The 26,795-nt window shown below is 43.0% G+C and overlaps 3 protein-coding genes across 10 annotated transcripts in view; 1 reads left to right on the forward strand and 2 right to left on the reverse strand.

The window, feature by feature from the left end:
* Positions 1-567: 567 nt before the first annotated feature.
* LOC105899526 (fish-egg lectin-like) lies at positions 568-2,335 on the reverse strand (the record flags this gene model as incomplete). The annotated part of the gene is made up of 4 exons (XM_012826723.2): positions 568-739; positions 1,040-1,167; positions 1,258-1,475; positions 1,927-2,335. Coding segments are annotated over 4 exons (903 nt in total), but the record flags the coding sequence as incomplete, so codon positions are not given.
* Positions 2,336-10,481: 8,146 nt separating this feature from the next.
* On the reverse strand, positions 10,482-14,168 carry LOC105899525 (fish-egg lectin-like). Its single transcript, XM_042709984.1, has 5 exons — positions 14,084-14,168; positions 11,702-12,043; positions 10,969-11,186; positions 10,750-10,877; positions 10,482-10,636 (listed from the first exon to the last, which is right to left on the reverse strand). Exons 1-5 carry the CDS (start codon positions 14,166-14,168, stop codon positions 10,489-10,491), a joined length of 921 nt encoding a protein of 306 aa, XP_042565918.1. The 3' UTR covers positions 10,482-10,488.
* Positions 14,169-15,906: 1,738 nt separating this feature from the next.
* The window catches only part of kif1ab (kinesin family member 1Ab), a 38,739-nt gene continuing 27,850 nt past the window's right edge, over positions 15,907-26,795 (forward strand). For 5 of the 8 annotated variants that reach the window (XM_031581494.2, XM_031581496.2, XM_031581498.2 and 2 more), the window contains exons 1-6: positions 15,908-16,130; positions 21,262-21,426; positions 22,881-22,954; positions 23,835-24,014; positions 25,824-25,892; positions 26,419-26,597. In XM_031581494.2, the coding sequence (XP_031437354.1) occupies positions 21,321-21,426; positions 22,881-22,954; positions 23,835-24,014; positions 25,824-25,892; positions 26,419-26,597 (608 nt within the window). In that variant the 5' untranslated portion in view covers positions 15,908-16,130; positions 21,262-21,320. Of the gene's footprint in view, positions 16,131-21,261; positions 21,427-22,880; positions 22,955-23,834; positions 24,015-25,823; positions 25,893-26,418; positions 26,598-26,795 lie in introns of all 8 variants that reach the window. The other 3 variants (XM_042709904.1, XM_031581500.2, XM_031581495.2) reach the window with 2 other exon arrangements.

The following is a 26,795-nucleotide window of genomic DNA, read 5'->3' on the forward strand; positions in this document are numbered from 1 at the left end:
ACACCAATCTCCATGTGATGAATTATTAAATCAGATTTAGGAGTAAATTAACTGGGTATATAAGGGGAAGAAAGTCAAAGGACTTGGAGTATTCTGTAGCCAGAGACTCCTGATAATAATCAGCATTCTGGCATGGAACAGGGATTTGTATCTTTTTGTGTCACCAATCGAGTATATCTGAAGAACTGCGTAATGGAGATGTATTATGAAGCATGACGCAAGCAGTTGAATGTCATTTTGAGTATAATATGCTTTATTGATCACCAAAGCCACAAGAAGACAGATAGAATCATTATGATTATTTTAAAGACAAACAGTTCTGGAAAGTACAACCTGATATACCATCATGCAATGACAGGATCACTTCAGGATATTTGAAGTCTCTGGATACTGTTGTTTAAAATCTGCACAATAGATGTGTTTTCCCATATGAACCAAACTGGAACTGTATAATACAACAGATGGATGATTATGACTGTTCTAATTACGGGTGTGTTAGAAGATCGGAAACGTATTAAAGGGTGCGTAATTGTTTAAGTAATTAAGCCGCAGGTTTTAACCAGCAGGGGTATCTCTGTGGAAGAGCAGTGCTCAGAGGTCAGTGCAGTCGAAGATGTTGTCATCCTTCAGGATGAGCCAGAGATGGCCGAGATCATAGGACACATGCTTCACCTGTCCACTGTAGAGAGGAATTTGGGTCCAGCTGGTACCTTCAGGTTTACAGGCAGATGTGGAATCCCTGCAATGGAGACATTTCACTTCTATTCATGAAGGAATAATTTACAGTTGAGAGTAAAATGTATCACTATTTGGCGCGTGATTTACGGGCTACAATGCCCGCGGGGACACAGGTTTGATTCCGGCCTGCTGTCGTTTCCCGATCCTCTCCCCACCTCTTCACTCCTCCTCACTTCCTGTCCAAAATACTTCACTGTCCTATCCAAATAAAGGCTAAAAAGCCCATAAATAAATCTTAAAAAATTAATTTTAAAATATATCACTATTATGAAAAAATACAGAAGCGCTCGTAAAGACAAACCTGCGGAACACCTTTCCTGCAGGATCCACTCCATAGACAGATCCGTCACTTCCCACCTCGATCATAGACAGGCCTCCATGAATGAGCTGCCAGTGACCGTCCCCCTCACAATTAAAGGAGTTAACCCCCTAGAGGACCCAACAAAGGCTGATAAGCAAAATCAATTAATTTATTGATTAGTAATTATTACACAGACAGCAGAGCCCAGCATGCCTTACCTTCTTCACAAAGATTTGATATTTATTGTTAACACCCCAGCAGCTATAAGGACCACAGCTGTAGTACTTCAGGCTGCCAGGAATTTGGCGCCAGTTCAAAGCACTGTTTCCTTTCCTGTAGCCAACTGTGTTCTCCTTTGGAAGACAGAAGGGGGCATCGCCATGATTGGCTCCTGCCACAAACTGGTCTCCACCAGCATCAATCTGCTTCAAGTTCCCTGATCCAAAACAAAAACATTAACTTATCACTTTGTCATGTACAACACTGGCACAACACATCTCTGGGAAAGAGCTTGCACATACATTTCACACAGAAATGGTACAAGGTCCTTCAACGTGCAAAGTAGTTCATATATAAAACATTGTTTTTTTCTGTTACCTCATCTGAAAGGGGCCATAATTATGTTTGTTAACACACTGTTATTATATGTACTATATCAAAATGAACATATATGAATTTTACAATCTTTCTCCATATGGGTTGACATCATCAACTAGACACATTATTTTTCTGTTAAATCTTACCAGCACATTCCTATGGAATCATACAGGTGCACATTGAGGTTGTAGACATATTGCACTTTTATCTGTCTAAAAATTACTACATGCAAACCTTGTCTATTGGTGGCCCACAATTCCATATATTATTATTGGTGTAGTTATTCTTACCAGGTACAGTCACCCAGTCAGCCCCAACAAGTTTAAAGATGTGATTCTCTCTGTTGGCTCCCCAGACTCCTGCAGGTCCCACGGTGACATGCTTCAGTTTGCCTGGCAACTGTGTCCATGACGATCCATACCTTATGAAGATGCTGTCGTCGTTGTTGACCCCGAACACTTGTCCAACACCTACATCAATCTGCACCAGGGCACCAGGGACACACTTACAACTATACGCTGCAAGACAAAAAAAAGACTTAAATGGGGTGGTGGTTAGGGGGTGGAGGGGGGGTTGGTTAGGGGGTGGAGGGGGGGTTGTCAGACACAGCAGGGAAAGATGGAAGACAAAAAAATAGAGGTGGGGGGGTTCAGAAGTAGAATGACAGATGAGGGAAAGCTTTAAAACATGCACAGGATGCAACAGTCAGACAAACTTACCCACACATGAAGTCGGCAACAGACAGTGCAGGGCAAAGAGAAGTGTTGCGATACGGAGAGGCATGGCCCACTCAGTTCCTCTAACTGACAAGTTAGTCTGTAGGAGGACAGATGAGCAGATTTTTATACCAACCAACGTCTGTCACAACTATGTCAGAAGGGGAGTAAAACTATGCAGAAAGTAGAAGCCACACCACCACACCTCAAGCACTGGTTCCGCCACACCACACCACCACAACTCAAGTTTAAGCAGATTTTATCATCAACCCATCTGTCACACTGAAATCAGTATATACTATATCTGACTTTTAATTTCACAGAACTCTTCCTGGTCCCTGTCCCACTTTCACCTTCAAGGAAGTATTAATGCATTACTTGTATTCAGTGCCGATCAATGTGAGCTCTTTTTGATACACTTTGACATATCCCATGTGAGTTGCAGGTAACCCCCCTCAGCAGGTGACATATCCCTCCATTTGTCTGTGTGACTGTGATCCCTATCACTAAACACCAAATTCCATGTGATTCAATATTATACCAGACTAAATGAACTTGGTATTAAAGGGGAAGATAGTCAAAGGACTTGGAGTATTATGTAGCCAGAGACTCCTGCACTCTATGTGCGTAGCCATCATCCTCTGAGCAGCCAGGTATGTTCATACTCTCTGAATGTTTGAATGTTTCATATGTCTTCTCTAATGTATTTGTGTATTTGTGTATGGCTCTAAGTGGCAGGACGGGAATCTTTGGATTGTAAAACACTGATGCCCTTCTAGCTCCAATTACTCATTAGGTGTGAGTCAGTTGTGATCAGATTATGACGCTAAAAACATTCCAGAACTGCATTGTTCCATTTGGCTGAAGTTCCCACATCCCTGCTGGAGTTCTTATCTCTACCACCTGTCTCTGGTTTTCTCCCTCCACTTTTCCATGCAAGGGTTAAACTAAAGGCAGGGAAATGCAATGATGCAAGTCTTGAGGTAACTGGCTAATCACCTGGGTTGGACACACTGCAGCAGAACTGTTACATTCTATTTTACAGCGGTTGATTGCTGTCCAGCCTCTGCATTGGACCGAATGGTTATACTGAGACTGCGCAGCAGCCTGGCAGTCGGTCCCTGAACCGGATCGGTCTAACATCCTGGTAGGCCCTGTGGTGCACTGTAGCCTCTGAGCTATCTTGATCTTGTCAACGTTTTCTTTCCTCATCTGACTGCATTTTCTCAGCTCCACTAGATAAAAAAAACTCTGCCTGCGTTTTTGTCCGTGTCCAACAGAAAAGCACAGAGCTTCATGTGTGCAAGGCATGCCACTGGTCAAACCAGATCAAGCACACAGACTGGCGCACAGTGCAGCAGCTTCCAGTGATTGCAGCAGCTTTGGAGTGAGCGTCCTTAAATACATTCGGTAAATGATAGAGAATTAGTTTAAACACACTATTTCACACACAGTACTGCTTACTGCTAAGTATGCTGAAGCCCATGTCCCAGTGAGTTACACTGTGGACCTTTAAGACAGCTTAATTTTCTTTGTCACACCTCACAGCTTTTTCTACAGGCATGATCACTATACTGCACAACAAGTTTAGTTTATATGTGTATTGTTTTTCTACTGTGATTCTAATGTGATTTGTGTATGTATGTTTGTGAGTTAAGTTAAGTGTATAAGCTACTGGATGACCTAAATTTCCTTCGGGATTAATAAAGTATCCATCTATCTATCTAGTTCTCTACTAAACTACTCTACACCCCTTCAGCTCATGAATACACTCTGGCAGCGTGGACAAAAGGTTTTTGTAGCTGTTAGATTTAGGCATTTTGTAACTTAAACACATAATTTCAGATACTCGCAACAACCACTAAAGGTTAGTTTGCATAGCACAAGCTAGAGCCATCGAGGTGGCTCCTGGCCTTTTGTCTAGAGCCATCAGACATGGTTCCTGGCTTTTGTGTGTCTTGGAGCTAGAGACATTAGTTGGCTTTTGTCTACAATCACCACAATATGGTTGAGGCCACAAGGCATTAGCATCTATATGGCCATACCTGGCTATAGCCCCAGTCAAGCTAGACTTTCCCCTCTGACCTCCAGACACATCCATCCCCTCCCCTTTACACCTCTTGTTATTTCCACACTATAAATGCTTGTACATTTCTGTAATGAATGAGAAGAAGAAGCAAGAAGACGCGGTGACCGTGGCTAGTGGCTGAATAAAACACATTCTTTCGCTAAGCCGTCTTCTACAAGTCTGTTATTCCTGAACAAACTAACTTGAACCAAGCCTGGGCCTTTGACAATTTCGCCGGAGAACAGCGTAATCTTTCATAGCGTACATAGTCTCAAAATGAGTGTAATTATGACTTTCCCCAAAAATCTGTCTGATTTGCTTCTTTTGTCCCACATATCCAACATGGCTGCTGAGAACTCCTTTATTTACTCCGAGAGTTGCGTGTGATGAAGTAGCCAGATACATTTCCCTGCACAAATTCCCTCCACGTCCTTGACTTTGGAGTGGACTGCTGTTTAGTTCACACACACTGAGCCATTCTTCCGGTGTGATTTCACTGTTCAATTCCTTTTCCCATTTGGCCTTAATCCAGCTTTCCTCACAGACCCAGTCAGATGCATTTTGAGGAATTTAAAATTTTTCATCTGTGGATAATTTAGAGTGTGATAGAAATGATTCAAATGGACTGAAACAAGACATGTGAAATGCAGAGTAGCATTGGGAAACACTACAATGTGTCATTTATTATTACATCATCTGTTTAAATTCACAACCTAAATGTGTGTGTGTGTGTGTGTGTGTTTGTATGTGTTTTTGTATACAAAACAAAACAAGCCTCTCTCTTGTGTAAGAACAAGTTTTGTGTTGTGGGAACCAGAACTATGTCAGAATTGGAGTAAAACTATGCGGAAAGGAGAGGCCTCAATATCTTAATCTATCTTTATCATGAAAATATCTGTCACACTGAAATGACAGTTAAAATATCTGACTTTTAGTTTCCCAGAACATCTCCTGGTCCCTGTCCCACTTTTACCTTCACGGAAGTATTAATGCATTACTTCAATCTAAAGTCTTGAAGTCTTGAAAAGAAACATTTTGACAGTCTAGACTAGAGGGTCCTAAAATGTAAACATATTCTTAAATTGATATCTCATCTGATATATTCAGTTTAAATGCTCAACGGCTTTAACCAAACCTTTCACTAATTATGTTCGGCCTGGCTCTGCCCACGTAATGCCTTTGATCAAACCTTTACTGCTCGCTTTCTGTGTATATGTGAAACAGTGTGCGTGTGCCGCTGTTTCCGCCAGCTGTTTTCACCACTAAACTAAGACCCACTGGCTTATAGAGTGAGGGGGTTATATGATTCTCATAGCAACTGTATCTATCCAACATATGTATTTTGGTGGGCGTTGTCGCGGCGAAAACCAGCCACTCTGTATCAACTCCACAATCAAGTGGAAAAAGGCCACATTTGTAGACCTGAGGTTTATTGTAGTCATTAATCCACAATAAGGAGATGGTCCATGGATTAGCTCGATCTCATTGTATGAACGTCAGGTCATACTTTTTAAAGGAACATAATTCCTCCCACTCTCTTGTGTTCTCCAAGGCCAATCAGAACTAACCCCATTCTCTAACTTTTACTCCTAACTTCTCTCTCTCTCTCTCTGTGTGTGTGTGTGTGTGTTTGGCACCACCCCCCATTTCCTGGGACCCTTGTGGCAAAGTCAATGAATCTTGTCTCCATCCCGACTATCTCCCTCTAAGCAGTCAACTGTTTGGTATTGTTTGTCAGCCATTTTGAGTGAGGCTTTTCATACTTATGAATTTATCGATGTTCATCAACTTATAAAAAATATCCAACAGCGTCCAACCAAAGGAAGAGGGCAGCAGCGTTGCAGGATGTACCTGAGGGAGAATCATTCTACATTCATGAAGACGTGTGAGGTAAGCGGCAAAATGGCATTCAAGATGACCCAAAGAAAAGTAGTTCACAAGAGCAGGGTTTCACTTGTCATTTAATGCGTCCTCTGTACGTGTGTACTACCTGGCAAATCATCTCTGAAGCACAGGCACTTCTGTGGTTGTTTTTTCAGAATCAGAATCAGAATCAGAATAGTATTTATTGCCAAGTAGGTTTACACCTACCTGGGATTTGTTCTGATGTATAGGTGCATACAGTAAACATAAAAACATACAAACACAGTAAGTACTACACATAACATAAAACATAAAAACACAGTAAGTACTACACAAACACAATAAGTACTACAATACAAAAAGCAGGGCAGGAGTGCAAAAGTGGATGTGCAATGTGCAGTGTGCAATGTAGTGTGTGTTAACATAACACAGGCTTGAGGTGTGGGGGCGGAATGAGAGTCCACGTCAGGTAGCCTTGTTACTAAGGCCAACGGCAGCCGGGAAGAAGCTGGTTTTGTGGCGTGAGGTTTTGGTCCTGATGGACCGCAGCCTCCTGCCGGAGGGAAGGACCTCGAAAAGTTTGTGACCCGGGTGTGAGGGATCGGCCACAATCTTACCTGCCCGCCTCAGGGTCCTAGAGGCAAACAGGTCCTGTAGAGAGGGCAGATTGCAGCCAATCACCTTCTCGGCGGAACGGATGATACGCTGCAGTCTGCCTTTGTCATTGGCAGTGGCAGCAGCGTACCAGACGGTGATGGAGGAGGTGAGGATGGACTCGATGATGCAGGTGTAGAAGTGCACCATCATTGTCTTTGGCAGGTTGAACTTCTTCAGCTGCCGCAGAAAGTACATCCTCTGTTGAGCTCTTTTGGTGAGGGAGCTGATGTTCAGCCCCCACTTGAGGTCCTGGGAGATGATGGTGCCCAGGAAGCGGAAGGACTCCGCAGTGTCGACTGGGGAGTCACTCAGGGTGATGGGGGTGGGTGGGGCTGGGTTCCTTCTGAAGTCTACGACCATCTCCACTGTCTTCAGAGCATTTAGCTCCAGGTTGTTCTGCCCACACCAGGTCACCAGATGGTCAATCTCCCACCTGTAAACGGACTCATCCCCCCCAGAGATGAGCCCAATGAGGGTGGTGTCGTCCGCGAACTTAAGGAGTTTGACGGACTGGTGACTGGAGGTGCAGCTGTTGGTATACAGGGAGAAGAGTAGAAGGGAAAGAACGCAGCCCTGAGGGGAACCGGTGCTTATGGTCCTGGAGTCAGAGACATGCTTCCCCAGCCTCACGCGTTTTTGTTTGTTTTTGCATGAAGCCAACAGATCCTGAAGGGGACGTCATCAAGGGAATGGTAATTGGAATCTTTTTATTTGTTGAATATGGGAAGGGACCCCTTCCAGCCTCCTACAACGTTGTCGTCACCTGAAAGATGTACCCAACGCTTTTGTGAACCTGATGGGGCTGCTGAACCTTGACTATCCGAAAGACTTGAACTACTTATAATAGGGTCCACGAATGGTCATGTTTTGCCATTGGTCCATTGCACAATGCTTTAAGAGGAAAATAAATGTATAGCCCTGTTACGCCCCAACTTTAGTGGCCCTATGGGGCGAACAAACATTCCACCACTGACCCAAAACAACTACTAAAAACACCTTTAAAGTACCAAATCCATGGGATTTATTACAAACAAGTACACAAACAAGTACACAAAACTACATGACAAAATATCATGACACTACACAATCCCAGGTTGAGAGGCAGCAAGACCAGCAGTCCCCAAACTAGAAGCCCCCCCTCTGCAGCAGGAAAATGGTGTCTTTATCTGCTGCTTGATCACCTGGCCAGGTGCATCTCATCTGGCAATTAGGGGGAACACAACCTGGGCGGAGCTACAGAAAAGGGATGGAAAGTGACAAACAAAGAACACAACACATGTGGTCGTAACAAGCCCTTCTGTGTGTCACACCAGTTTTATTTCATGCTTCCATGTTCTAACCACACACACATATACACACACACACTTCTGACTGAGCTCTATTGCTCTATGTGGAGGAAATGTGACTGTGAGACACTACTGTTTATTTTATGTTGAACAACTACGAAGAAAATGGGCATTTTAATCATGTTTGAAGTAAGGGCATTTAAGGAATATTTGAACTATCATTACATTTACAGTTTCTCAGTTAGAGAGATATTTTTCCTTAATTTTTCTGCTTTTTACTGCAGCAACCCTGAACCCTCACTCCTCAGTGGACTGTGTTTTTAGCAAGTTTTTCAGTTATAGATACATTTTTTTCTGTGTTTTAACTGCAGCAACTGAACACAAGAGTTTTTTCCCGTAATGGCAGGAGGTTCTTTTCCAGCTTTTTCAGCAGCCCTCAGCAAGAGCGAGGATATGTGAGAGGGCATGAAGGCTTTCTTTTTGTCTTGCCAAAGTAAGATCTTTTTTATTTTAACTTTAAAGCAACACTGAACCCTTACTGGGTGTAGGTGGGCTGAAGATGAACTTCAGTTCTCGACATTGTAATAAAACTCTTTTCAGCTATTTTTTCATGTGTTAATGTTTAGGTTGGACTCTGCTGATTATCATTATCAGGTGAGTAGTCAGGTGCAATGTCTGCCCAAACCATATGACCCAACACTCACACGCCTTCTAATAACGCCACATGTATGGCAGATCAAAGTCCGAACCTGTATGGACACTAGGTCAGGCCTGCATCGACGTGAGACCAGCACTGGATCTATTATGTTTCCTTGCCCAGCACTAAGAGAGACAGGATCAGTCAACAGTGAACAGCCTCCTCTCTCTCTTGATCCTCATCAGTTTATTTTTGTTCCTTTTGCACACCGCTATGAGCCATGTGCATGACATGAACAGACGACAGCAGCAGAGAGATGCTCAGGCAGTTATGTGTGTGTGTGTGTGTGTGTGTGTGTGTGTGTGTGTGTGTGTGTGTGTGTGTGTGTGTGTGTGTGTGTGTGTATACACAGTATATGTATGTATTTATTCATTTATTTATGTAAAACATATGTATTTTTTCATTCAGTTTTTCAATGTATTCACACCTTTATCCACAACGACTCATAGTACAGTAGAGATATCCATCTATTTTAGTATGTGTGAATTCCCTAGCTATCAAGGCCATCATCTTTGTGTTATGAACACCTCATTCTACCACTTCTTCTTCTAGGTGAGTTGAGGACACAGGCCTGTCTTGAGAGGTGAGGGCGTAAAAATGTGTATTGTGTATGTGTCGTGCATGTCTTGAATGTTTGTGTGCGTGTATAAATGTGTGGCCTTTTTGTACATACACCTAACGTTGACAAGATCCTGACAATGAGAATGTGCACTAGTGTAATACTACACAGTCATCTTTGAAAAATCTGATAGAATTGTATCTGTATGCTGCATAATAAAGATGTCATACAATATTATTGACTTAGAATAGTTTCAAAAATGCACAAATGTATTTCTTGATTCACATGTAAATGTCCTATCATTAACGAATGTAAACGCTGCAACATTTGTTTACAGACCATGTAAATGAACAAGTTCAAAGTTTAACTATGTAACAAGTTCAAAGAAATTATTATTCCATTCTGTCCAGCAGTTTTCAACATGCTTCAGACAACGGGCCCACATGCCCTTTGTGAAATGACTGAATAATGATTGAAACTAGTGCAGTTTGCTGGCTAATTTTGTTGATAGCTAGTGTTTGATACTGATTTATCAGGACTCTGGCATGGAACAGAGATTTCTATCTTTTTGTGTCACTAATCGAGTATATCTGGAGAACTGCGTAATGGAGATGTATTATGAAGCATGACGCAAGCAGTTGAATGTAATTTTGAGTACAATAAGCTTTAATGATCACCAAAGCCACAAGAAGACAGATATAAATCATTATGATTATTTTTAAAACTAACAGTTCTGGAGAGTATAACCAAATATACCCTCATGTAGTGACAGGATCACTTCAGGGTATTTTAAAGTCTCTGGATACTGTTGTTTAAAATCTGCACAATAGATGTGTTTATCCATATGAACCAAACTGGAACTGGATAACAGAAGCACAGCATGATTATGACTGTTCTAATTAAGGATGTGTTGGAAGGTCAAAAAATAATTAAAGGGTGCGTAATGATTAAGTAATTAAGCTGTAGGGTTTTTCCAGCAGGGCTGCCTCTGAGCAGTGCTCAGTGCTCAGTGCTCAGTGCAGTCGTAGATGGCATCATTCTTCAGGATGAGCCAGAGATGGCCCAGATCATAGGACACATGTTTCACCTGTCCGTTGTAGAGAGGAATGTGGCTCCAGCCGGTACCTTCAGGTTTACAGGCAGACGTGGAATCCCTGCAATGGAGACATTTCACTTCTATTCATGAAGGAATAATTTACAGTTGAGAGTAAAATGTATCACTATTATGAAATTATGAAAAAATACAGAAGAGCTTGTGAAGACAAACCTGCGGAACACGTCTCCTGCAGAATTCACTCCATAGACAGATCCGTCACTTCCCACCTCGATCATAGACAGGCCTCCTGGAATGTGCTGCCAGTGACCGTCCCCCTCACAATTAAAGGAGTTCACCCCCTAGAGGACCCAACAAAGGCTGATAAGCAAAATCAATTCATTTATTGATTAGCAATTATTCCTCAGACAGCCCAGCCCAGCCCAGCCTTACCTTCCTCACATATATTTGATCATGTTTGTTAACACCCCAGCAGCTATAAGGACCACAGCTGTAGTACTTCAGGCTGCCAGGAATATGGCGCCAGTTCAAAGCACTGTTTCCTTTACTGTAACCAACTGTGTTCTCCTTTGGAAGACAGAAGGGGGCATCGCCATGATTAGCTCCTGCCACAAACTGGTCTCCACCAGCATCAATCTGCTTCAAGAGCCCTGATCCAAAACAAAAACATTAACTTATGATTGCTCATGATCCCATATGGAAAAGGTCTGTAAAAAATCTATAGGAATTACACTTGTCATGTACAACACTGGCACAACACATCTGTGGGAAAGAGCTTGCACATACAGCACATTTCACACAGAAAAGGTCCTTCAACATCCAGGTAGGTCATAGATAAAAACATATTTTCTTTTCTGTTACCCTATATGAAAGGGGCCATAATTCTGTATGTTAACACACCGTTATTGAATGTACTATATCAAAATTAACATATATGAATTTTACAATCTTTCTCCACATGGGTTGAAATCATAATAAAGACACACATTATTTAAAAAATATAAACATGTCTGTTAAATCATACCAGCACATTCCTATGAAATACAACTACACACTGAGGTTGTAGACATATTGCACTTTTATCTGTCTAAAAATGACTACATGCAAACCTTGTCTATTGGTGTCCCACAATTCCATATATTATTATTGGTGTAGTTATTCTTACCAGGTACAGTCACCCAATCAGCCCCAACAAGTTTAAAGATGTGATTCTCTCTGTTGGCTCCCCAGACTCCTGCAGGTCCTACGGTGACATGCTTCAGTTTGCCTGGCAACTGTGTCCATGACGATCCAAGCCTTGTGTAGATGCTGTCGTCTTTGTTGACCCCGAACACTTGTCCAACACCTACATCAATCTGCACCAGGGCACCAGAGAGATGTGTACATCTAAATGCTGCATGACAAACAAAAAAAAAACACTTAAATGGGTTGGTGGTGGGGGGGGGGTTGTCAGACAGAGCAGGGAAAGATGGAAAACATGCACAGGATTGAGTAACAGTCAGACAAACTTACCCACACATGAAGTCAGCAACAGACAGTGCAGGGCAAAGAGGAGTGTTGCGATGCGGAGAGGCATGGCTCACTCAGTGACTCTATCTGACAAGTAAGTCTGTAGGAGGACAGATGAGCAGATTTATACCAACCAACGTCCGTCACAACTATGTCAGAAGAGGAGTTAAACTATGCGGAAAGTAGAGGCCTCACCACCTCACGCTAAGTAATGGCAGTTTAAACAGATTTTTATCATTAACCCATCTGTCACACTGGAATGAGAGTTAAAATATCTGACTTTTAGGTTCCCAGAACTCTCTCTGGTCCCTGTCCCACTTCCACCTTCAAGGAAGTATTAATACATTACTTGTCTTTAGTGCAGATCAATGTGACCTCTTTTTTGATACAGTTTGACAGTTAAGAGGGTCCTAAGATGTAAACAAAAGTATCAAACTGGCTGAAAAAGGGAACCTGAGAGTAAAATACACAATATTGGGAGACACTGTTCAGAACCATTTTAGAACAGATTGTTTTAACATGTTGACATAATTGTCATAATTCCGTTTCCAGACTAGATGTAAAACGTTTCATTTTATAATAGAGAAGTTACTCATGTAAGTATTTTGTATAGTTTTCACACAGTACTGCTTACTGCTGAGTATGCTGAAGCCCATATACCAGTGTGTTACACTGTGGACCTTTAAGACGGCTTCATTCTCTTTCTCACACCTCACAGCTTTTGTTATAGTGTTGTATTACATTGTTAGATGATGATGAAGATAATTTCGAAACACTGTTAATGACTTAAGAATATATTAACCAAGTACCTTGTATTAATAATTACCTTGTATGAATCATGTGCTTATGTAAGCAGGAACATGGCTTTTCTGTGTGTCTGTGTGTGTGTAACTTAGATTATTAGGTGCCACTTAGTCTGCATATGTGCAAGAGCATGTTTAGGTCAGAGGTGATAAGAAGGGTCGAACTGTGCTTCTTTCGACCTTGTGTAAAACTGACATCCTTACAAGACAGTAAGCATAGTAAGATGACCTTGGACGTCAGAGACCCACCAGGTGGTTATCCCTGCTGACAAATTGTTTTGGCGTCAAAAAACGCTAACTTCTATCTATATAAATCTTGTGTGATGTGTTTACTTTGCTTCTCTCTCGTCTGCTGCAGTCTGGGAGGGAGCCTGGTTTCTCTCTCTCTCTCTGAGAGAGGGCCCGTGCCTCTCTCTGGCCTGCCAGGACGTGGGTGAGCCCGACAAGCTTGTTGTTGTTGTTTAATAAATATACTTATATGCAACTCTGGAGTCCTGAGGCAACTTTAGTGAATTTTCACCTAACAGATGATTTCTTTGTCATGTTTGGGTTCATGTGAATGGTCTCAGTCTGAGTGGTACAGTGGTCTCAGTCCTGCAGCTGAATAGATCAGTTTTAACATAGATCGCTGAAACATGGGAATTCTGGTCTCTGTGGGCTGCAGGTAACCCCCCTCAGGAGGTGACAACTCTGTAGGATCCCTATCAGTAAACACCAAATTCCATGCGATTCATAATTATACCAGATGTAGGATTAAATTAACTGGGTATTTAAGGGGAAGATAGTCAAAGGACTTGGAGTATTCTGTAGCCAGAGACTCCTGCACTCTATGTGTGTAGCCATCATCCTCTGAGCAGCCAGGTATGTTCATACTATCTGAATGTTTGAATGTTTCATATATCTTTGTGTATTGCTCTAAGTGGCCAGATGGGAATCTTTGGATGGTAAAACACTGATGCCCTTCTAGCTCCAATTACTCATTAGGTGTGAGTCAGTTGTGATCAGATTATGACGCTAAAAACATTCCAGAACTGCATTGTTCCATTTGGCTGAAGTTCCCACATCCCTGCTGGAGTTCTTATCTCTACCACCTGTCTCTGGTTTTCTCCCTCCACTTTTCCATGCAAGGGTTAAACTAAAGGCAGGAAAATGCAATGATGGTACCTGGCTAATCACCTGGGCTGGACACACACTGCAGCAGAACTGTTACATTGTATTATAAAGCGGTCGATTGCCGTCCGGCTGCATGGTTATACTGAGACCGCGCAGCAGCCTGCACTCGGTCCCTGAGTCATCATCCAACATCCTGGTAGGCCCCATGGTGCACTGTAGCCTCTGAGCTATCTTGGTCTTGTCAACATTTTCTTTCCTCATCTGACTGCATTCTCTGAGCTCCTGTAGGGGAGTAGTCACCCCACCCGGACTTGCTAAACCTGCACTCTGACCGTGATGCCATGCTCATTGATATGGCAGTCAGAGCACTTCGTCACACTGTCCTCCCCTTCGGAAAGCGCACCCTTGCGTTTCACGCACACCCTTGCGCTTCACACACACAGGCATTCCTCGTGCATCCACCAGCCGTACTTCTCCCATCCAAGGACGCCCCACACACAAGTGCTTCACCCATCTATGGGGTCCACCTACCTGGGGGACACCATTTGTAGCGAAGGGGAGAGATTAGTCACCCCACAGTACTGCTTACTGCTGAGTTTGCTGAAACCCATATCCCAGTGTGTTACACTGTGGACCTTTAAGACAGCTTCATTCTCTTTCTCACACCTCACAGCTTTTGTTACAGGCATGATCACTATACTGCACAACAAGATTTGAATTAATTCATTATTTATCTCTGAAAGTATTTCTATATCTGCAGCATTATTCCTCAGTTGGCCTGAGCAAGGATCTCTGATCTTCTGATCGTGTTTACGGCCTGTTGTGTCCTAGTTCACTTTGCCAATAGTCTAGTAGCTTTAGGGCCAGCATCATAATCCTGTTTCACTAATCTGAGTTTTTTCTTTTTTTCTCCTCTCCAAATATTGTCTATTTCTCCTTTAATGACATTTACTGTATTTCCTGCAGAAGTTGTAAGAGGTTGTCTCCAACAATAGCCCAAGACACACAAACAACCAACCAAGACAGTTACAGATGGGTTTGTGTATGTGCGGTTTGTCATGTTCTAAATTTCCCTCGGGATTATCTATCTATGTATTTGTGTGTGTTGCTTCCATCTTGTGGCTAAATATGAGAATAGCAGCCCTCACAGAGGTTCCTGCCCCGCCCCATCCATCTCTCTCCCTACTCTCCTCTCTCTCTTACTCTCTCCATCTGTCTCTCAACTCTCCTCCCTCCTCTCTCGCTCCATCTCTCTTACTACCCTCCTTCCTCTCTCTGTCTCTTTCTCTCTCCCTACTCTCCTCTCTCTCCATCTCTCTCCCTCCTCTCCATCTTTTTCTCTCTTACTCTCTCCATCTGTCTCTCTACTCTCCTGCCTCCCTTTTCTCCATCTCTCTCACTACTCCTCTCTCTCTCTCTCTCTCTCTCCATCTGTCTCTCTTCTCTCCTCCCTCCCCTCCCTCTCCTCACAACTCACCTCCCTTCTCCCTCCTCTCTGTCTCTGAATCTATCTTTCTCCTCTCCTCCCTCCTCTCTCTCTACATCTCTCTACTCTGCTTCCTCCTCTCTCTATCTCTCTCTACCATCCTCTCTTTCCCCCTCTCTCTCTCCTCCCCTCCCTCCTCTCTCTACTCTCCTCCCTCCTCTCTCTCTCTCCACCTCTCTCTCTACTCTCCTCCCTCCTCTCTCTCTCCTTCGATCTCTCTCTACTCTCCTCTCTCCATCTCGCTCTTTCTGCTCTCCTCCCTCTCTCTCTCTCAGCTCTCTTCCCTCCTCTCTCTTGCTGATGTCATCAGCATCTCTAAAGCTCACTATCCTCTCCTCCGCCCACTCTGCACCCCGGCCATGTTGTTTTTGCTGTGGTGATTCAGACCCCCCCCCCCCCCCCCCCCCCCCTCTCACACACACACACACACACACACACACACACACACACACTCTGACGTTGCGTACCATGCCCCCCCTGGGTCTGTCAGCAAGGACGCTGGGAGCCAGGCACAGACACACACTCCAACTCTCTCACACACACGCACGCGCGCGCGCGCACAGAAACACAGACACGAGCACACAGGAGGGACCAGAGTGAAGCAGAGGAGCAAGGGAGCAGTGGTGAAGCGCAGGCCCCCAACAGAGAGCACCGACTGGGGAAGAGACCGCAGACAAGCCCAGGTAAGACGGCCAACCCCCCAAACAGCCGGCCAGGCCTGGATCTAGTGTAGATTTGTTCCTGTTCTGGGTCGGATCCTGAATGATTTAGTATCGGGGCAGATGCCCAGGCTGATGGATGGTGTGCAGTTTGTGTGTGTGTGTGTGTGTGTGTTGTGTATGTTGTGTTTGTGTGATAATTTATTAGATATGTTAGTTTGTGATTTTGACCATAGTACTTGTGTGTGTGTAGCCTGCATGATGTGTGAAATGTGTGATGGGGAAGAGAATGAATGTGCGCTGTGGTGTGTGTGTGTGTGTGTGTGTGTCAGGGCTGTGGCCTGCCCTAGATGGCCATCTTGGCTATATTTCTTCTGGTAAACAGTAGATAGGACGCTACGCCAGATGTTTTTGGCCTAGCCGCTCGAGACGCCTTTTCCCTCCGCAGGCTATGAAATTACACGAGATGCTGATTCTGCACTAACCAGGAGACGAACGGATCCTTGGGTTGGTGTTCGTTGCTTCGGTTTATGATGAAATATGTTGTCTAAAATAGACGATTACATCTAAACGCGGTTATTATACGCAAAACCATTGTAAAGATGAACGACGTTTTACTGCAGGGACACATGTGATGGCGCGTTGTTTACATTGCAGTGGTTATATAGCCTATGTTACCACAGTAAAATACGGGATCAGCATCCTACTGGAAATAAATTGCAAAACGATTGATACAGATATATTATATATTTGCTACGCTTTATGGACCAGCGCTATGGACAAGCCATATTCTGAATGTGCGTATGTGTTGGGTGTGATGGTTGGCTGTAACGGTCCCATTATCGGTAGAAAAGGGAATGTCGGCGCCATCGTGTTTACGTAGTGCGTGTTCCATTCATTACTGTGTTGGGAATTTCAACATCACTTTATGTAGTCTCGATGACACGAACCCTGATGTCTTCATGCGTATCGGATATTCAAATGTGTGTGTCAACCGTTAAGCTCACAGCAGTAGCGTACAAACGCATGAAGACGAACGGGCTCAGAGTATTGTTTTGCCAGCTGATGAAGCGCGCTCCCGCTGCCCAGTGCATGCTCGTCACAGCAGCAGACTCGTCACTGAGGCTGAGAGCAGAGGCGCGTTCTGGCTGACACCTGCCGGCGTAGGGAAGCAAGGCAATTGCGTGGGCATGTGAAAGGCTCTGATTAGGCTAAATATATTTTATTTACTTAATGATGTGATCTACAGTGCAGGAGGAACTATTCTAATGTGCTGTATTTACTCACACTATGAAATTGAAAGGGGCTATTGCTGTTATAATCCGCAATGTTGTCTCTTTAGATTTATTTTTACATTGGCTCAGTTCAGTTCATCCAGAGGGGCACACATATACAGAGAGAGAGAGAGAGAGAGAGAGAGAGAGAGAGAGAGAGAGAGAGAGAGAGACCCTGCATAGTCAGTTTAAACGGAGGCCCTGTGTATGGATGTGCCACGGTGTGGTTGACAGAGAAACTCGGCAAACAAAGAGAGTGCTGTCCAGGCAGGCATTTGTGTCCACGGGTTTATGCACTGACAGAGCGACTGAAGAGGAAATCAGACACGCGGCACTGAGATTGTCTCCACAACACCCTGTGGCACGTGAGCATGAGCAGATGACACATATCGGACCGGTCTGGGTCGGCATCGGGCAGGGTCTGGGTTGACATCGTGCAGCATTTATTCTGTTGCTTTGCATCTTTTCCCTGTCTAGACAGGCTCCATTCATTTGTCAGTGTCCCGTCAAGTTTACTTTTTGATTGGTTCTCTTGTTTGAATTTGCATCGCATCTTGTCTGCCAATCAAAAAGTAATCAGAAGTAATCAAATGTAATAAGTCACATAACTTTAATGAAGTAATTAAAATAGTTACATAACTTATTACAGTTTTTTCCATTCATTTTAGTTCTTGTACCTATACCATGTTCACATTCCCAAAACACTTAACACATCGAGCACACCAGTAGACCATATGAACCAAACTGTGGATACTTGCCCCTATGCTTAGATACAAATGCCGTCAATTACACCTTCTTCCAAAATTAATGGATACCTGTCCCAGTCAATGTTCACTACCAGCAAAACGCTGTGCAACTACAGCATATTTTACCGTTGTTTAGATACTCTGTTCAAAACAGTTAACTTTCAGTTCAAAACCTAACTTACAGTAATTTAGATCACTGTAAATGGAAAGATGCTGTGTTTAGACAGACAAATTAAATGATATGCTTGAATAAGAAAAAGTATTCTTACAGTAATTTAGCAGAAAGTTTATTTAGATTATTTAGTTTGTTACTATCTCTAATAGTAATAGACAGTCTATAGAAGGCAAACATAGATGTAACTGTTCCTGAAAAGTTGTTTTCACTATTACAGTACTGCTCTTTATGTAAGTCATAGGCTATCAGTGAAAGACAGTGATTGAAGAATGCAATTCTTCAATTTACAGTAATTACAGTAAATTTGCCACACTCAATTTTGACATCTATTGTGAGAGGCAAACCGACATATCAACACTGTCTTCAGATACTTGGCTTGGATTGAGTACAGTAATCTATGCTAAACTGGAGGACACAGCAACATCTTATAAATGCAATTAGCAATGCTTCAAGTTGTTAGTATTTTTTAGGTCATTCTACTCTGAGAGGGAACATGTGTTAAAGTTACGGCAGAATTGATTGTGGTGTGGTTGTTGTAGTGCATTTTGCACCAAAAGTTAACTGATATGCAGAGGTGTGTGTCTGTAAAGCCAACTGTGTTAAGTGTTTGGGAAAAGTATCCATGGTATAGGTACAAGAACTAAAATGATTGGAAAAAACTGTAATAAAAAAGTACAGGGTAAGTAGTAATCTGTAACCTATTTCCTATAACTAGTCATTTGTAACCTTTAACTTGTACATTTTATTTAAAAATAAACCTTCCCAAGCTTGAACTTTGCCATCTGTCATCTAAATCAGCAATGACCATATCAAACCCCTACAAAACATTATCTGAAAGATGTCATTATGCCAGTTGCATGATTCAAGTTTTATATTCATTTCTATGGCCAGTGACTGTCCTTTTGGAAGATGCTATTCTATTACAGTTTTTTCCAATCATTTTAGTTCTTGTACCTATACCATGTTCACATTCCCAAAACACTTAACACATCGAGCACACCAGTATACTTGCCCCTATGCTTAGATACAAATGCCGTCAATGACACCTTCTTCCAAAATTCCCAGTCAATGTTCACTACCAGCAAAACACTGTGCAACTACAGCATTTTTTGCCAATGTTTAGATACTCTGTTCAGAACAGTTAACTTTCAGTTCAAAACCTTACTTACAGTAATTTAGATCACTGTAGATGGAAATATGTTTTGTTTAGACAGACAAATTAAATTATATGCTTGAATAAGAAAAAGTATTCTTAATTTAGCAGAAAGTTTATTTAGATTATTTAGTTTTGGCTTGCAGACTTCTCACTATCTCTAATAGTACGTAATAGAGTCTATAGAAGGCAAACATAGATGTAACTGTTCCTGAAGAGTTGTTTCCACTATTACAGTACTGCTCTTTATGTAAGCCATAGGCTATCAGTGAAAGACAGTGATTGAAGAATGCAATTACATTAAATTTGCCACACTCAATTTTGACATCTATTGTGAGAGGCAAACCGACATATGAACACTGTCTTCAGATACTTGGCTTGGATTGACGTATTTCCAAGATGCAATGCAGAGAAGAATGTTGCCGTAAATGCGAAGTTCAGACATGTAAAAGTTTGACACCAAATGCAGAGGACAGAATGGATCAGCATTACTGTAGGGCTACAGCAGACTTCTAGTGGTATTACAGTACTTTGGTAGACTGTATCTTGTGTTGTTGTATGTAATTTACTGCATTGGAAATACTGCAGTAAATACGAAGCATATTCATGCCTTTTTGTTGTAATGTAGTAAGCCTATATAGTGCAGTAATACATGCAATTCTAGCATATGGCTGTAATGAAACATATTGCAGCATTTTACAAACTGTATTACTGTAGTCCAAAGAAGTGTTTGTCTGTGTGTGTTTTTTCTCTTTTTTTAATGCAACACGACAGTAATCTATGCTAAACTGGAGGACACAGCAACATTTTATAAATGCAATTAGCAATGCTTCAAGTTGTTAGTGTTTTTTAGGTCATTCTACTCTGAGAGGGAACATGTGTTAAAGTTACGGCAGAATTGATTGTGGTGTGGTTGTTGTAGTGCATTTTGCACCAAAAGTTAACTGATATGCAGAGGTGTGTGTCTGTAAAGCCCACTGTGTTAAGTGTTTGGGAAAAGTATCCATGGTATAGGTACAAGAACTAAAATGATTGGAAAAAACTGTAACTGGCACATTCGGAGGTGCTAACCAATTGGCTGACCTCATTCTTTCTGCATATCAAAACACAAATCAGTGCTAAAAGTAAAGAAAGGCCCTGGTGAGTTATGATGACTTAGAATGGGGAGTGGTGTGTGTATGATATGTGTGTACTGTGTGGTAAAATGTATTAGTTAAGAAAAAGGCTGTGTGTGTATGTGTATGTTTGTGTGTGTAAGGCTGTGTGTGTATGTTTGTGCGTGAAAGGCTGTGTGTGTGTGTATGTTTGTGCGTGTAATGGTGTGGGTGTGGGTGTGTATGTGTGTGCGCATAAGGGTGTGGGTGTGTATGTTAGTGCGTGTAAGGGTGTGTGTGTGTGTGTGTATGTTTGTGCGTGTAAGGCTGTGTGTGTGTGGGTGTGTATGTTTGTGCGTGTAAGGCTGTGTGTGTGTGGGTGTGTATGTTTGTGCGTGGAATGGTGTGGGTGTGGGTGTGTATGTTTGTGCGCGTAAGGGTGTGGGTGTGTATGTTTGTGCGTGTAAGGGTGTGGGTGTGGGTGCCTATTTGTGAAGGTTGTTTCTGTATGTGTATTTCTGTGTGTGTCGCATATCTATGTGGGCTCGTGTCTGTGTCTGTGTGTGTGTGTCTGTCCTCATATCATACTCTTCCTGTCATGCTGATACTCATGGTTTTTCTTCTGAGAGGTCCTCTTGAGAGATCAGACATCAGTGTGAGCTGCAGACTGTATAAGTGTGTACTAAGAGACTCTTTCTTTTTGTCTCCCATAGGTTACAACCTAAAACTCACACACACACACAAACTCATCGGACCCCCGCAGTGAGGCACGATGGCGGGGGCGTCTGTGAAGGTTGCTGTGAGGGTGCGGCCCTTTAACTCCAGAGAGATTGGCAAGGATAGCAAGTGCATCATTCAGATGTCAGGAAACACCACCAGTAAGTACACACACACACACACACACACACACACACACACGCGCACGCGCACACGCACACGCACACGCACACGCACACGCACACGCACACGCACACGCACACGCACACGCACACGCACACGCACACACACACACACACAGACACACACACACACACACACACACACAGTACACACACATCTAATAATAACAAATGCATAAATGAAATGTCCAGTCTGAGTACTTATAAAGGGTGCTCTGCAAGGATACATTTTATCTTCACCAATTATATTAATGATATTGTCTCTTTATTTAGTGGTTGTCAAGTCCATCTTTATGCTGATGACACTATTGTGTATTGTACTGCTGGCTCTGTTCAGGAAGAACTCATTGGTCTTAAACTATTACTTAATGCAAATAAAACAAAATTAATGCTGTTATCTAGAGCTCTAACTATTGATTGGAATAGTTTGCACTCATCAACCACAAACAGATCTAACATTCAGAGGGTCACTGAATGTAAATATCTTGGCATCTGGCTTGACGGACTTTAACACAAAATTGGCTTCATTTACAGACAGAACAAACTTCCCTATGATTAGTAGGAAGAGGATTATTGAAGCAGTTTTCATGTTGGTGTTGGATTATATTAAGTAAAATCAGCCTTTTGTGTTAATGCCTCAACTATCTTCAACACACTCAGTTCAGTTGAATCAGTTCTCAATTCAAACCTATGACCTCAAACCTCAATTTTTTTATATATATTATTTATCTGTATTTATAATCTCGGCATCATTGAAAATTAGGGCTCCCCTCAATTAAATTCCCGAGAATTACAAGTTGAATGAATATATGGAGATAGCCTTCTCTGATGAACTGATCAAGTATCAGCCCATACTTGCAGATATCAGTGAGCTAGGCTATGTATGTAAGTGGGTGATATTGATATTTGGCGGTCTTGGGCATGTTCACAAACTAACAATTAGTGGGTTACGATTGGCAGGCCTACTTAAGAAAAACTCTAGGCAGCTTGCAAAATTCTGCTCCATCTCAGCTGTAATAGACAGCCTTGCTGTGTGTGTGCTTGTGTGTGTGTGTGTGTGTGTGTGTGTGTGTGTGTGTGCTCCATCTCAGCTGAAATAGACAGCCTTGCTGTGTGTGTGTGTGTGTGTGTGTGTGTGTGTGTGTGTGCTCCATCTCAGCTGAAATAGGCAGCCTTGCTGTGTGTGTGTGTGTGTGTGTGTGTGTGTGTGTGTGTGTGTGTGTGTGTGTGTGCGCGCGCTTCATGTCAGCTGTAATAGGCAGCCTTGTTGTGTGGCGCAGGAGATGTTTTGTGTACCTATGAGTGTCAAAGGCTGTATTTCATTTCAATTCCTTTTGTTGGAAATGTGATTGGTGCATTCAAACAAAGAACTCCATATGTTTGACAGTGATCTCGTGTGTGTGTGTGTGTGCGTGTGTGTGTTTCCTCTACAGCCATCCTGAACCCCAAGCAGCCCAAAGAGAACAAGAGCTTCAACTTTGACTACTCCTACTGGTCACACACCTCGGTATGCCCTCCCTCAGCCCAGAGACAGACAACAGCCACTGAGAGTGTGGTAGCGAGAGCTGGCTAACTGAGAGTGTGTTAGCGAGAGCTGGCTAACTGAGAATGTGTTAGCGAGAGCTGGCTAACTGAGAGTGTGTTAGCGAGAGCTGGCTAACTGAGAGTGTGTTAGCGAGAGCTGGCTAACTGAGAGTGTGGTAGCGAGAGCTGGCTAACTGAGAATGTGTTAGCGAGAGCTGGCTAACTGAGAGTGTGTTAGCGAGAGCTGGCTAACTGAGAGTGTGTTAGCGAGAGCTGGCTAACTGAGAGTGTGGTAGCGAGAGCTGGCTAACTGAGAGTGTGTTAGCGAGAGCTGGCTAACTGAGAATGTGTTAGCGAGAGCTGGCTAACTGAGAGTGTGGTGGCGAGAGCTGGCTATCTGGGAGTGTGTTAGCGAGAGCTGGCTAACTGAAGATAATCAAGTGTTTTGGTTTTACTTTGGAGCAGCTGCTAGCTCGCTTTATAGAATGATCAAATCCGTGTCATGATTCAAAATAATTTCATTATAATCATATTTTATTCCTATTCATGACTTTATTCTATTATAGACATTGAATTGAAATTATAGACTTTCATCTCTCTCCCTCTCTTATCTCTCCTTCTTTTATCTCTCCTTTCATCTCTCCCTCTTATCTCTCGCTCCCTCTCCTTCTTTCATTTCTCCTTCTCTCTCTTTCATCTCTCCCCCCTCTCTTATCGCTCTCTCCTTCTATTATCTCTCCTCTCTTCTTCCACCTCTCTCCCTCTCTGATCTCCCTCACTTATCTCACTCTCTCCTTCTCTTATCTGTATCACTGTCTCTCACTCTCTCTCCTTCTTTCATCTCTCTCCCTCCCTCTCTCCAGCCAGAGGACGAGAAATTTGCGTCCCAGCTGCAGGTGTTTAAGGACATTGGGGAGGAAATGCTGCAGCATGCGTTTGAAGGGTATAACGTCTGCATCTTCGCCTATGGACAGACTGGCGCAGGGAAGTCGTACACCATGATGGGAAAACAAGAGAAGGATCAGGAGGGCATCATACCACTGGTACGTCACACACACACACACACACACACACACACACACACACACACACACACACACACACACACACACACACACATATTTTAACATCATACGTTAAACTGGAGGCCTTATTACTCATTCTTATTCTGGTTGTTATAAAATTACTAAAATTACTGAAACAAAAAATCTCTAAACTAAAAATAACCCTCGGCATCACCATAACATGATAAATCATTTGGTAATGATAACCAAAACACTGGCTCTAGAGAGGGCCTCACCACTAGATGCCACTACGTCCTACACACTATACCTTTAAAGTGCGTCATGGAGATCTTGTCTTACACTAGCCAGCTTACACTCACCGGCCACTTCATTAGGTACACCGGTTCAACTGCTCGTTAAAGTAAATATCTTATCAGCCAATCACTTGGCAGAAGCTCAATGCATTTAGGCATGTAAACATGGTCAAGAGGATTTTAAATTCAAACCAAACATCAGAATGGGGAAGAAAGGTGATTTAAGTGACTTTGAACCTGTCTTGGTTGTTGGTGCCAGACGGGCTGGTCTGAGTATTTCAGAAACTGCTGATCTACTCGGATTTTCACGCACCACCATCTCTAGGGTTACAGAGAATGGTCAGAAAAAGAGAAAATATCCAGTGAGCGGCACTTTGCTGGGCGAAAATGCCTTGTTGGTGCCAGAGGTCAGAGGAGAATGGCCAGACTGGTTCAAGATGATAGAAAGACAACAGTAACTGAAATAACCACTCGTTACAACCAAGGTATGCAGAAGAGCATCTCTGAACGCACAACATGTCGAACCTTGAAGCAGATGGGCTACAGCAGCAGAAGACCACACCGGGTGCCCCTCCTGTCAGCTAAGAACAGGAAACAACAGGCTCACCAAAATTGGGCACTAGAAGATTGGAAAAAGGTTGCCTGGTCTGATGAGTCTCGATTTCTGCTGTGTTATTCAGATGGTAGGGTCAGAATTTGGCGTAAACAACATGAAAGCATGGATCTATCCTGCCTTGTATCAATGATTCAGGCTGGTGTTGGTGGTGGTGGTGTAATGGGGATGTGTGGGGGATATTTTCTTGGCACATTTTAGGCCCCTTAGTACCAATTGAGCATAATTTAAATGCCACAGCCTACCTGAGTATTGTTGCTGACCATGTCCATCCCTTTATGACCACATTGTACCCATCTTCTGATGGCTACTTCCAGCAGGATCACGTGCCATTTCACAAAGCTCAAATCATCTCAAACTGGTTTCTTTAACATTACAATGAGTTCACTGTACTCCAGTGGCCTCCACAATCACCAAATCTCAATCCAATACAACACCTTTGGGATGTGGTGGAATGGGAGATTCACATCATGGAAGTGCAGCCGACAAATCTGTGTGATGCTCTCATGACAATATAGAAAAATATGGAAAATCTCTGAGGAATGTTACCAGCGTCTTGTTGAATCTATGCCACAAATAATTAAGGCAGTTCTGAAGGCAAAAGGAGGTCCAACCTGGTACTAGCAAGGTGTACCTAATGAAGTGGCCGGTGAGTGTATATATCCAGCATATACGAAATACAACGTAATGTATTATAATGTTGCTTCAAGTAAACACACATCCACACACTACACTGCCATAATGATGGAGAAACAGGATACAGACAGAAACAAATACATGTGGTAAAATAAAGTACACACAATCACTTACACATACATATACAACAAACCACACAAACACACACACACACACACACACATACACACACACACACACACACACACACACACACATTGACTGAGTATCTGTACTTATTTGCAGCTTTGTGAGGACCTCTTCACCAAAATCAGTACTGGCAACAATGCCAACGGCATGTCCTACTCAGTAGAGGTGAGACACACACACACACACACACACACACACACACACACACACACACACACACACACACACACACACACACACACACACATAATCACACACACACAATCATAAACACTCTCACACACACACACACACAATCATACACACTCACACACACATACACACACACACACACAATCATACACACTCACACACACAAATACACAAATACACACTCACACACACACACACACAATCATTCACACTCACACACACACACACACACACACACACACACACACACACACACACACACACACACACACACACACACACACAATCATACACACTCACACACACACACACATACACTCACACACACACAATCATACACACTCACACACACACACACACACACACACACACACACACACACACACACACACAATCATACACACAATCATACACACAATCATACCCACACACATACACACATTCCTTGTATGTGACACACAAATACACTCACATACTTTGCACACCTCCAAACACCCAGGTGAGCTATATGGAGATCTACTGTGAGCGCGTGCGGGACCTGCTGAACCCCAAAGTCAAGAGCAACCTGCGGGTGCGAGAGCACCCCCTCATGGGACCCTACGTGGAGGACCTGTCCAAGCTGGCCGTCACCTCCTACACTGACATCCAGGACCTCATGGACTCAGGAAACAAAGCCCGGTACGCATACACACAGACACACACACACACACACACACACACACACACACACACACACACACACACACACACACACACACACACACACACACACATATTGTCACCGCAATCACACAAACACACACACACGTACAAACACAGACACAGACACACACACACAAACACACACACACACAAACACAGACACATATACACACA

This window comes from Clupea harengus, chromosome 15 (genome assembly GCF_900700415.2).
Source record: "Clupea harengus chromosome 15, Ch_v2.0.2, whole genome shotgun sequence".
Lineage (NCBI taxonomy): Eukaryota > Metazoa > Chordata > Actinopteri > Clupeiformes > Clupeidae > Clupea > Clupea harengus.

What these genes read in the sequence shown, in the direction of transcription:
- LOC105899525 (XM_042709984.1), bottom strand. Translation starts at nt 14,168, where the DNA reads ATGGGGCCTACCAGGATGTTGGATGATGACTCAGGGACCGAGTGCAGG. An exon ending in TATAACCATGCAGCCGGACG is followed by an intron (nt 12,044 to 14,083) that starts GCAATCGACCGC and finishes TGTGTGGGTAAG; the next exon opens with TTTGTCTGACTGTTACTCAA. An exon ending in TGATTGGGTGACTGTACCTG is followed by an intron (nt 11,187 to 11,701) that starts GTAAGAATAACT and finishes GTTTTGGATCAG; the next exon opens with GGCTCTTGAAGCAGATTGAT.